Source organism: Colossoma macropomum, unplaced genomic scaffold, assembly GCF_904425465.1.
Source record: "Colossoma macropomum unplaced genomic scaffold, Colossoma_macropomum, whole genome shotgun sequence".
Taxonomy (NCBI): Eukaryota; Metazoa; Chordata; class Actinopteri; order Characiformes; family Serrasalmidae; genus Colossoma; species Colossoma macropomum.
The window spans coordinates 2,073,535-2,086,698 of record NW_023496020.1 but is presented as its reverse complement, the minus strand read 5'-3'; the positions used below and the strand labels follow the sequence as shown (position 1 = coordinate 2,086,698).

Genomic DNA, 13,164 nt, shown 5'->3' with positions numbered 1-13,164 from the left:
AAAAACAAAAAGTTAAAATAGTTTATAACCCCGGAAAATATTACTGAGTGGAAATTCTCTTCAATACAAGTTCTCTGGTGCCACCTCCTGTCGCCAGAAATCTCCAGCTCTGAGTGCAAATGAATGACCTCTGGCTGCTTTGTCACGTTGCGTTGCTGCCGGTCCGAACACAGGGTAAGACTGAACTTTGGAGGTGAGGAAAAACATGCCTAAATGGAAAGAATGGAAGATGTAATAAAAGCAAAGCCCCCCACACTGAAAAATTACTAGGATGTTTGCAGTTACATGATTCTAATGACACAAAATCAATACGGAGAGCAGGAAATGAAAAGCAGGATGGACGAGATGGAGTCGAGCTCACACTGCGCTAGTTTAGACAACATTAAGAGGGAAAGATAGAAACAGAAAATCACAGCATATGTTGGATGTGATCCTTCTGTTATGAAGAGGAGTGAGGTTTAACTGAACTGAAAGACTCGCCTGATGTGGAGTCAGCAGATATGAGCAGCTACCTCGTCCTGCAGACGTCCCTCTGTTCAAAAGAACTGAAGAAAGCACACAGAAGTATTGGGGCACATCTTTACAAGGCTGAAGTTGAATTTTCCGTTCTACCTTAAATGGTGCAGTAGTTATTATTATAATGCCCATGCCAGACTGTAATCGCTGCAGCATTTAAGGTGGAACGGAAAAATCTGAGCAGGAAGCTGGCATGGCAGGGTGAGTTTAATGTGCTCTCCTGTCTTTTGTGTAGCTCAGGGGTTGCAGCCCAAATGTCAAGAGCCATTTTGTCCTTTCAACAAAGTTCAGAACACCTTGGGAGCCACAACATTTTAAGTCTATTTTACCATCTTGGCTGTAAATATGTCTCAGTATGTGCTGATGTACTAAAAAATAGAAACGGAAACGCAGACTTGCTTTGCTCTGCTTTAAGCTTTAGCTCAGCTGTAGCTGCTTTTCTTGCATCTCTGGCAGGAAACGTTTCCTCAGAAGTTGAATAGTTTCTTGTAAAATGTCTCTCAATGTTCAATTTTTTACAAGCCTAAAGTCACTTCTCATTCGCCAGCTTCTTGCTCAAAGTCTCCCATCCCACCTTAAATGTTGCCTGAGGCACCAGAATGTAACTGCTGCACCATTAAGGTGGAAGGGGAAAATTCAATCAAGAGGCTGGCGAGTGAGAAACTGACTTCAGCTTCGCGACTGATTAGAAATGCAAATAAGTCAATTAGTCTCCAAATTATCGATGTTCATTTTAAATCTGTCTCTTTTCATATTTTTTTGGATTTTTACCTAATTTTCTCCCCAAATTTAGTCGTCTCCAATTCCACCCGCTAGTTAGGACTCCCCCCATCACGTGATACCATCAACGCTAGGGGGTTAAGGCTAACACAGGCTTCCTCCGAGACCTGTGAAGCCAGCCACCGCTTCTTTTCGAACTGCCGCTCACGCAACGTCACTGGACAGCTGAACGCGCTCGGAGGAAAGTGCCAACCGCCAGATCTGTTACGTCAGCTAACAGATGCCTGCGCTGACTAGCGTCGCGTTAAGTGATGGGGGAGAAGGAGGGGCCATCCTACCCACCCAGAGAGAGCGAGGCCAATTGTGCTCTCTTGGACTCCCGGCTACGGATGGCTGTAGCATCACCAGGGATCGAATTCGCGATCTCCTGATGATAGGGTCAACGCTTAGACGGTTGCGCCACTCGGGAGCCCCCTTAAATCTTTCTCTTTGCCTTTTTCATTAGCTACTGGCTAGGTGAGATTATTGTCTGCGTTGCTATGGTGACAAGCAGTCTCCGTGCTAATCTTCACGGTTAAAGAGTGAATTAGCAGTTCTACATTAACTCCAGAGTTTAAGACCGTTTATTATTAAAACTGTGTTGAACGATCAGCTGAGCTTTACTTTACTGCAAAGGAGGATTATTTTATTTTTACCTAAAAACCTAATTCTGTGGAGACGCAACAGGGCAGTAAAAGAGCCGCATGCAGCTCTGGAGCCGCATGTTGCCGACCGCTGGTGTAGCTGTTAACCCTGATTTAAGTGTTAGAGGAGCTGCATGTAGTTACCGTTCTAAGTCTATCAGCAGAGCTCACTCACAGATCCTCGTGGTTTCTGTTAGATCTATTTGAGCGACTGTAAACGATGCAAACCAGCTTGTGACGGCTTCCTATGCTGAAAATCACTTCCTGCCCTCCATCTGGTGATGTTCGCACCACTGCAGCACAGTGATGTCATATGCAAAGAACATGGTCTCTGACTTTGCACAGTACTGTAGTTTTTGGACATTAATAGGTTAAATATTGCCCAATATCAACCTCCGTGTACATCCAGGACTCATTCTCAGGTACATCTGTAAACACAATGCTGTACTTGTTCTTTTTGAAAGTAAAGTGAGTCGTCTACACGCGTCTGAAACAGGAGAAGAGCTTCAATAATGGATGAGACTATCAAATGTTCAGGGTGAAAGCTTCCATCTGAGAGTGTGTGAGAGAGAGAGAGAGAGCGAGAGAGCTTGGTTATCTCTCATTCTGCCGCGTGTGCACATTTTGTGCTCTTTTGGAAAAAGATCAGAATGCTGTCCTTGTCCGAAACTGGGTTTTCGGAGGAATACTGGGGTTGGGCGGATTTCCAGCAGAATTCCAGTTATGTGAAATAATGTTTGCACCTCCATAAAACAGGCATCCACACTTTACACACCCGCACGCTCACTAAGGAGATCAGTCAGTTGGCACCGAGGGGCTTTCTCCTGTGATGTAACTCTTCACTGTTTTGAAACCTTTGGTCCAAAAGCAGGGTCTTCTGTACTGTTATTATAGCGATCGTTTGGCCAAAAACTTAACTCCGAGTGTAGACGATCAGTTAAGACTTATTTGGTGTCTAAAGTTTGCTTCTTTAGTTTTGTGCTGGAGCTACGAGGCTAATAGAAGCTTTTACCTCACCAATCATCATGGTGCCTAAATCATCGCTCACCTGCCTCATTGTGTTGTTGGATAATCTCCTGTAGACTTGTTCATGTGGTTTCTGACACTTTTGCTGGGTCTGTGATAGGCTCAGTTGTGCTTGAGGCAGGGCTGTGATTGGCTGAATTTGATTTGAGGTTTGGCTGTGATTGGACCAATTGGATTTGAGGGGGATGTAATCTGGTTTAAGGTCATCTGTGATTGGCTGAGTTTGGTTTTAAGTGGGCTGTGATTGGCTTGAATGGGGTTGAGTTGGGGCTGTAATTGAATGGGTTTGCTTTAAGGTAGGCTGTGATTGGTTGGGTTTGGTTTGAAGTGGGCTGTGATTGGATGGATTTGCTGTAAAGTAGGTTGTTATGGGCCAGATTTGCTTTAAGGTGGGCTGTAATCGGCTGGGTTTGGTTTGAAGTGGGCTGTGATGCCACGCACAGTTTATATATATATATATATATATATATATATATATATACAGAGAGAGAGAGAGAGAGATGATGTCTGTGTTAGTGTGTCAGTCAGGGTCTCTGTGATCGTCCAGCCTCATTTGTCACTCTGTCACTGAGACCTTGAGCTTTAAGGCCAGAGGGAATTCAGCAGTGTGGATTTAAATTGTACACACAAACGCGCTCCCACACTTTCTCCCACTTGCCCTTTTTTCCCCTCTATATTTATATCTCATTGACACTGTGCCTGTTAACCTCAGCCTATACTTAAGCCCTCAGTGAATCTTACTGTGCTCAGACTTAATTCAGGTGCTCCTCTCACTTCATCAGCAGCCCTTTTGTGCTGAAACTAAAACCTGTTTGCGTAGACAATAGTGTAAGTGTCACATTATTGTCCCACCTTTGTGTACATGATAATGCTGCTTTGCTTTACACAAGAACTGCCTTTCTGACGTTTTCCACAGTTGGCTGAAGTAAGCAGTTGGATAGAGATGCTCTATGGTTAAGGAGCAATGCTAATGACACGCCTTCATTCTTGTCATGGTGTAATCAGAGGCAGCTCAGCCATGGAAAGACCCTGCCTGAATAACAACTATGAATTAAATGAGCTTGTGCTAGCCAGCCTAGTTTATATCACAATACCTACATTTAGATATAAACTGAGTCTGTTCTACAGTTTCTCATTAGGTTGAATGAATAACTGACTCTAAATGTAGGTATTGTGATATAAACTGAGTCTGTTCTACAGTTTCTCATTAGGTTGAATGAATAACTGACTCTAAATGTAGGTATTGTGATATAAACTGAGTCTGTTCTACAGTTTCTCATTAGGTTGAATGAATAACTGACTCTAAATGTAGGTATTGTGATATAAACTGAGTCTGTTCTACAGTTTCTCATTAGGTTGGATATCATTCTTACCAGCATTCTGTAAAGCTCATCCAGCCTCACTAAAGTAGCTATAACAGATATTGGGTGGAGCCTGTATAGGTCAATATTATTGATGTTGCTTATAGAACTCCTGAGTGGTTCTAGAATTGGGTTGCGGTTATTAAAGTTCCTCAGTATTTCAGAATAAAGTCACAATGAGCTCGTGAGAGACAGGAAGTGCTGGAATTCCTCTGGGATCGAGCCACCAGAGCAGCGCTGAGGGAGAAGAAGTAAAGAAAGGAGGAACGATAAAAGAAGAGATTTTTATCTGTGCCAAGTCGTTCTGTTCCCCAGCACACAATACCAGCCGCATATCTCGTTCTCCTCTTACTGTAGGGCCATTGACCGTTTCCATAGCGATGCCACCAGGCATGGTCCGCAGGGGGCGTTACTGCTGCCAGCTATTCTTATTGATGGCGTTGATGAGTTGGGGAGGACGAAACTCTGGCCAAGTTTGTTGTTGTAATATTTATAGCCAGCGCAGTGCAGGGAGCAGATTTTTGGGACTTCTAAAAGTGTTGTGCTGAAACAGGAAACAGTTTCCCACACTCACACTGCTGCGATGCCGCGGGGGAATCATTGATTTCTCTGTTAAAGGGCCACTGTCACAGAAAACTGAATTTTACTCACCATTGTAAAATTAAATAGTTGGTTCTTGCACTTAACACTGTAAATGTTTCATAACATTCACTAACCAGAGAATACACTCAATATTTGCAGCTTAGTTGCAAAAACAGCCCCTTTTGTATTCATCATTTTTGTGATGTCACAAAAGCCAGCACATTTACATATATCCACCTGTCCAGCCTACAGCAATTTAGCCCTGCCCTTGATATTATAAGGAGTGTTTCAGGATGGATTGCTCTTTGAATGAGGTGCAAAACAGGGCAGCCAGTCGGAACACAGCTCATTTACATATATTCATTTTAAAGGCACGGTAACTAAAACAACCTGTTTATTGTGAGGGATAAAGAGAGGTTGGAAAATGTAGGATATGGGCCCTTTAATATTTGCTATGCAGTTTATTGGTAAACACAGATTTTCCAGGGGCTAAACTGAGTTTCTCACTGAGGCACGTTGTTCATTTGAATTGCACATTTGAACGCATATATACTACGACTGAAGGATTTTGGCAAAATATCTAATTGCGGTTTTTCTGACCAAGATTGCAATTCCGATTTAAGTTGCCATTATACTTTTTCTGGCTTGAACTCTTAACACAGTGCGCCAGCCTGTCAGTTATTTGTAGTCGTGATGTCACAGCAGTTCAAATAAAATTGAGTTTCTCGAAAGTTTTATAGTGGCCCACAGTCCACTGCAAACCAAACCCAGCCAGTCACAGTCCACTTCAAAGCAAACCCAGCCAATCACCGTCCACTTCAAAGCAAACCCAGCCAATCACCGTCCACTTCAAAGCAAACCCAGCCAATCACCGTCCGCTTCAAAGCAAACCCAGCCAATCACCGTCCACTTCAAAGCAAACCCAGCCAATCACAGCCCACCCAAGTATAAAACCTGAAAATAATATAGTTAACTGTAATAAAAATTGCAGTTCTTGCGATTTGAAAATTGCAAATTTCAATATAAAAAGTTTAATCTTTCAGCTCTAATGTATGAATGGCTGAACAGTCATTATAAGGGTCGTCCATTGATTTAGGTGGGAGAGTCTCACTCACTGTGCTCCTTTAATACTTTCTGAGTTCACTGAAGGCTGTTTCTCCTCTCTGATCCTCTGCTGTCACTCTGTTTCTCGCTGTTGTCCTGCTGGAGTCCTTTAGTGTTTGGCTGGTTCTCTGAGTGCCGGGGCAGAAAGGCCCGGTCCGCGGGGGTCAGAACAGGAAGTGCGGGGGCGATGGGGTGGGGTCAGCCAAGGTCAACCCCGGGGGAGAGTCGTGCCCAAGAAACGCCCACTGGGGGTCACCGTGGCAACGCGCCAAGCTCCGCTCCCTGCAGATACAGGAGCCAGACTGTCCAGAACGCGCTTTGTGCAGCAGGGCTGGACATACAGCGAAGCCAAAGAAGCAGAGTGTTCACACCCGGCCACTCCAGAGGTTAAACAGCGGAACTTCACGATTAAAAAGTCATTTGCTTTTAATGGAAGTTGTTGCATTCAGAGGTTTTGCCTCCCTGTTTCTGGCAGCAGTGAAGCTTCGAGTCAGGTTTGGCTTCGGCTAGTCCTGCAGTGATGTTTCACTCCAAAAGCTGACGGTCAGAAATATTTAGTGTTTAGGTGTAAACTCTGGTCATTTCCACATTCAATTTATGACGAATCACCAGCCTGTTCTCTGATACCACAGCAACATAGTGGATCAAAGAAGGCTACACACGTTCACATTTTTTATAGCAAGAATCGATTTCTGAGTGATGCTACTTTTGTTTTTTTGATACCTTGTTTTTAACTAGTTTTTGTACAATAAAAAATTATATTTAACCCTAACCCAGTAGGATAAGCGGTTTAGATGATGTATGTGTGTATGTGTAAAAAGGTATTGAATTGACTAGCGCTGGTCAGTCCGAGCAGATATACCAGTTTTCAATGACCAACAGGTATTTCCTCATTTTTACTGCAAAATTGAGAAAATTGCTGCTGTTTTTAGTTATGTAACATACTTTTGTCTGTAGTTACACATAACAGTATGTGTCAGAAACCACATAATCGAGTGTATTAGAGGTCTGAGTGAAGTATGTGATGATTTAGGCAGGCAGTTAGTGCCACACTAATTGGCGGGTGCCCTGTTTATTTGGTTTGAGGGGGCCAAACTACCTCCTTTATCCCTCACAATTAAACAGGTTGTTTTAGTTACTGTCCCTTTAAGTTGGATATATGTAAATGAGTGCTGCTCTCATTGGCTGCCTTGTTTTGCAGCCAACTTTGAGGGAGCCACACTATCGCTTTAATGCAGCCTCCTCTTTCAGCCTCACTTTTACTCCATAAACATGAAGTCATACGAGCAGCTTCCCAGCGAGGGCACAGCTCCGTAATTGAAAACATGAGTCCTTCTCTTATGATCACTGAGCTGAAATAACTCAGCAGTGACCTCACTCTGTCCACTCCGCTCCACTCCGCGGTGATTTCATGCTGGGCGGATGTATTTTTTAAGTAGTGTTTGTTGCGTAAGTGTTTTTTATTTGTTGATTTTTCACCCCCTGCAGTTCAGAGTGGTGTGTGTGTGTATTTATATGTGTGTGTGTGTGTGTGTGTGTGTGTGTGTGTGGAGCAGCAAATCACTTTCTCCCAGCAGTCGACTCTTTTATGTAGGAAAAGCACTGTTTATGAATGTGTCCTGACTATGTGGTGCACCATACGCCCTTGAAAATAAGGGTTCTTCAAGGGTTCCTATATAGACCCATGAACACTCAAAGAACGCTTTGCATGGTTAAAGCGTTCTTTGCATGATGAAATAGTTCTTCAGATTGATGGAAAAAGTGCTGTAGATGGTTCTATATGGAACCTTTTTGAATAGAGTTCTATATAGCACCAAAAATGGTTCTTCTGTTGTTGCGATGTCAGGCTTGTTATAATAGAAGAACCCTCTTTGGTGATATATAGAACCCTTTTCAAAATGGTTCTGTATAGCACATTTTCCATCAGTCTCAATCTAGTGTTGGCCTGAAACAAAACTGAGTCTTACTCTGAAGGGTTAAGTTACTCTGAAGCCATCAGGGCTCGGTAGTGCTGGCTGCGGTCAGCTGGCCTTTCCGCTGGTTTGTTGAGGTACCAACAAATTCAAAGTGTGTCTAAATGCTGTGTTAATGCAATAATACAACTATAATGAATCAAATCGTAAATATGACTCTTCCAGCCACTGGGCAGGGTCATTCGTCCACTTTGATGGAGGCAGACTGAAACTGAGACTCATCAGGCCCTGTTTCTTTCATTTTTTCTGTATAACAGCACTGTTGATCAGCAATGACATGAGATAACAGTTTGCCTAGGATTTGGGCTCCTGATAGCTGTAAATGAGTAGGGTATTGTTATTTTATGCTATTAAATTGTCAGAGACCTCAGAATTTGTATTTACCGCCAGCTAAAGTGCAGAGTGCCTGGATGCACTGCTCTCATCTCTGTGTGTTGGCGGAGTGGCTTTGGAAGGAGGGGTGACAGTAGGGAGTGGAATTTATTTTGAAAACTACCTGGTTTCTACAGAATATTGTGACAAATCATATTGTGAAAATGTACTGAATTATCGTGATATTACAGTTTTGCCGTACCGCCCAGCTCTATCACATATGATTCATATTAGACGTTCATATTAGACGTAAGGGTCAGCCTACATTGTGATGCTCTATGAAAACAAATGAACCTTGTAGTGTTGTTTAGCTGTCTGCATGTGACTTTTAGCGCTTCTGCCTTAACCCTGACTCACCTCTGCCTTAACCCTGACTCACCTCCCTCGTCTCTTTGGCTTAGCGCAAGAAAACCGGACTGAACTCAAGCTGATTCTGTTTTCAGCTGTGCTAACGTTCTTCAGTCCATGTTTGTAGACAACAGTGTCAGAAACCACAAAATCAAGTCTATTAGAGATTAATGAACAACTCCACACAGTTTGAGGCGAATGAGTGATGCAGGCATGCAGTTAGCATCATGCTACTTGATGTACATATGCTTCTATAACTTATTAGCTAACTAAGTGAACCTCAGACACTAAATGTGCCTTGGTTAACTGGCTACGTCTGGTATTGGGGCGGGGAGCCCTGGGGGGATTATTTTTTTTATCAGACTACTGCTATAAAATAAGGTTTTTTATTTAGTTATATGTCCGAGTGTTATGATGTTACCCGCTGTGGCTGAGCGAGTGAAGAACGGAGCTGCAGTTTGAGCAGACAGGGTTCTAGAAGATAAGAGAAGATAAGCTCTTTACGGCAGCGGGACAGCCGGACCGCCGAGAGCTAATACACACTAATCACTTTCACACAGACCCTCACAAACTGCAGTACACAACCGCTTACACACACACACTCTCACACGCGCACACACACACACACACACACACTTACAATGTATTTGCAATCTTACAAAACCAGCACTGATGTATCTAGAATGGGGGGCCTAGTTGTCTTGGGGGCTAAAGTGCAGTGTTTGGGTTGGGCCAAAAAGATAAAACATGATACAAATAAAAAAAAGATACATTAATGTTACACTGTGATTCGGTACTAAATGGTTTAAAACTGCTATTTTAGAAAATAAGACTGTAATAAGTTAAAATATTAATATGTTTATTCTCTCAAATCAGCCCAAGTCAAACATCCTCATGGGACTCAGAGCGGCTCTGTTACAGAGTGTTTATCAGGAAACGCTACAGTTCACCTTCCTTCTTTCTTTCTTTCTTTCTTGCTCTCTCCTTTTGTTCTTTATCTTTTCTCTCCTTTCTTTTTCCTTTTTCTTTTTTCTATCTCTATTGCTTTAATTTCTCTTTTATTCTCCCCCTCTCTTTCCTCTTTTTTCTTTCTCTTCTTTATCTCTTTAGTTTCTTTCTTTTTTCCTTTTTCTTTCTCTCTCTCTCTTTTTTTATCCCTTTCGTTTCTCTTTCATTCGTTCTCCCCACTCTCCTTTCTTTCTTTCTTTCTTTCTTTCTTTCTTTCTTTCTTTCTTATCTCTGGTTATCTTTTTTTCTCCTGTCTCTTTTTAGTTTTTCATCATTTTTTTAATCTCTTTTGTTTGTTTCTTTCTTATGTTCTCCCCCTCTCTCTTTCCTCCCTGTTTTCTTTCTTGCTTTTTTATCTTTTTCATTTAATTTTTTGTTCCTTTTTCTTTTACTTTCTCACGCTCTATCCTCTTTCTTTCTCTTTCCTTTCTGTCTTTACTCTTCTTTCTCCTGTTTTCTGTCTTTCTTTCTCTTTATCTCTTTTGTTTCTTTCTTTCTGTCTCTCTCTCTCTCTCCCTCTTTCCCCTCTCTCTTTTCGTCCGTACTTTTTGTGTGTGAAAGAGAGAGAGATCATAATAATGTGGAAAATAATGATAGAAAGAAATGTAAGTAGTATTATTTTTGCTATTGTTTTCAGTGTTTTGTAGTAGTTGTCTTGTAACGTGTGTGTGTATGTGTGTATGTGTGTATGTGTAAGTGTGTGAGCGTGTAAGTGTGTGAGCGTGTAAGTGTGTGAGCGTGTAAGTGTGTGAGCGTGTGAGCGTGAATGTGTGAGTGTGTGAGTGTGTGTGTGTGAATGTGTGAGTGTGTGTGAGTGGTGTGTGTGTGTGTGTAATAGGATCCAGCAGTGTTGGCTCGGTTGTTTTTTTCAGAATGGAAACATTATGTCAGAGGAAATCATATACAGCACATTCAGCGCTGCTGTAATGGAACAGCCTGGGAGGATAAAACAACCCATAATGCACTGCACTGGTTCTCTGCGCTTTCCAGAAAAAATCATAATGTTTAATTGGAGAAGTTGATTCATATATGACTTCATATAATAACATCAGTGATGGAAGATACTGATTGTAGAAGATACTGACACTGTCAAATATGGAGAATGATGTGTCATTTAAAGTGCTCTATAATGTTCATATGATCCACACAGTCATTCTGACAGACTGTAATACACTACAGGAAGTGTAGGGGGCGATATGGCTTCTAGTGTTTCATTTAAAAAGAGCGCTATAATGCTTTGTAACGGGGCTTCCCCAAAGTTGAGAATGTTCACCCAATTAGGAGGATAATTTTTATATTGTATACGACTAAATACGCTTGTTTTTCTTTCAAAATTATAGATTTTAAATATTTTAGCAACAAAATATATTGTAATGTTATTAGACACACCTATTTATTCATATGTTGTTTTGTCTGTTTGGCTCTCCACCACAGCATTGACTTTGGACTCCTGAGGCACAAAGTTTGGGCACCCCTGCATCCCTTGATCCAAGTGATCAGTCTGACTGATTGTAATGCACTGAAGGGAGTGTACAGGGTGAATCAAATGATTACTGAAATGATATTTGACAGATTTATTAATCAAAAAATAGCATTACAGAAATAATGCTAAATAATGCCCTAGTAACCACAGATACTGCTAGCTGTGAAACACTTTGGCTTCTTACAGTACACGTCCTCTGTTTTTGCTGAAATGGCGAACTCCTGCGAGGTGTGTGTGAGTGGAGTGTAACAGTAGGTCTAATAGTTAAATGACCATAGTAACATCTGGATGAGGTTAAGCTATTAGCCATTACAATGATTAGCCTGGCGCACAAGGTTTTCACGTCTGCCATGTTGAGTCTGTTGGGTTTAAACACTGTGACTCCTTCATAGTGCTGATTTGTTTTGCGTGACTGGTAGCCACTCTCGCACAAACAGTTCACACTTGTTTTCTGTATCTCACACTAGTGTGCTTTACTTTTTAAGACTTAATTTGCTTATTTATTTGATGTATGATCATATTTTATCATTAACGTGGTAAATTACATCACAGTACACTTTTCTGAGTATATTGTTGAGTATTGTTGAGCTGAGTATATTGTTGATATCCTCAGTACTTAAAGAACGCTGACAAGCGGCATGTTTAATTTACAAAGAGAGCATAATTAGTCATGTGCATGAAATGTTTTTGATACTATGTGCTATGTGGTCATTGTGTATTGTTGTTTTATTATTTATTTTTTAATGTCTTATTTACTGGGGATTTTTTGGGGATTCTTACAACGAATCAAAACTAAAAAAAATTAAATGTTGTAATATTGTGTATCATTTAAAAGTGTAATCGTGTAAGATTTTATTCTGTTTTCACCATATTGTCTAGTAGTGAGGGGTATACCTGTTCTTCTGATATCAAAGTTGAAATTGGGGGCTGTATGGTACACTGAGACAAATGACTTAAGAAGTTTGACGAAGCTTCAGTTGGCTTCTGTTTTTCAGAATGAAACTGCTGCTCCATTTAAGGTGGAACGGAAAATGTAAACAAAAGAAATGGGCGAGTAAGAAAACAACTTCAGCCTTGTAAAAATTAACACATGAAACAGCATTGAGCAACATTTTTGCTGGTTATAAAGCAAAACAGGTTCATCTGTATATTGTTTGGTTTTGTTTTTGCACAGTAAAAGTATTTCAGATTTATGTTAGTTGTTAAAAGTAATTCTTACAGAAAAATGAAGGAATCCCAGAACAATAACCCACTGTTAACCTACAAAAATAGGTTTTACTTAAGCATCTAAAATGATCTTTGGTGTATGAATGTATGTGTATGATATGTGAAAGACCATAAGCAATTTTTGTTATACCATGATACCAACTTTTGGTCATATCACCCATTACTAATATCTCATATCTCCCATTCCTGTTACATGTTTTGGTGGTTCTAACAAAAACCAAATGTACATCCAAATTGCTAACTTTACAGAAGAAGGGAAAAGCATTCTTAAACCTGTGTTAAGTAAAGGTGGCATGTTGGTCTTGATGGGTATCACCATCAGGCTGATATTAGCAGAAAAAGCAGAATATGAATATGCTTATTTTTTTGACTGTAGAGGATGAACTGCATCTCTTAACTGTTCTCACCTCGTATTTTTTGTTTCTTTAGGAAAAGTGTGGGTGCCTAAACAGCAGCCGATCGAGACACGCAAGGAGGAAGTGACGACTCTTGATCCGGAGCTAGAAGAGGCGTTGTCCAGCGCTACTGACACTGAGCTATGTGACCTGGCAGGTGAGCAGATTCAGTACTATGCTTTATGGAAACTAATCAGTGCATCATGAAATTTAAAATTAAATTAAATTAATTTAAATTAAAATTTCAATACCTTTTGTACGTTTCTGAGTTACAGGTGTTCAGATGTATGGAAACACCACATACTCACACAGTACACTTACGCACTGGCCATTTTATCAGAAACACCTAATGTATGCGAAGGTTTA

At 41.0% G+C, this 13,164-nt stretch overlaps 1 protein-coding gene across 1 annotated transcript in view; it reads left to right on the top strand.

Annotated features, from left to right (window-relative positions):
• The window catches only part of tmod2 (tropomodulin 2), a 45,204-nt gene that overhangs the window by 15,770 nt on the left and 16,270 nt on the right, over positions 1-13,164 (top strand). The window contains exon 4 of the mRNA XM_036564562.1: positions 12,833-12,955. Coding sequence (XP_036420455.1) covers positions 12,833-12,955 — 123 coding nt within the window. The remainder of the gene's footprint in view (positions 1-12,832; positions 12,956-13,164) is intronic.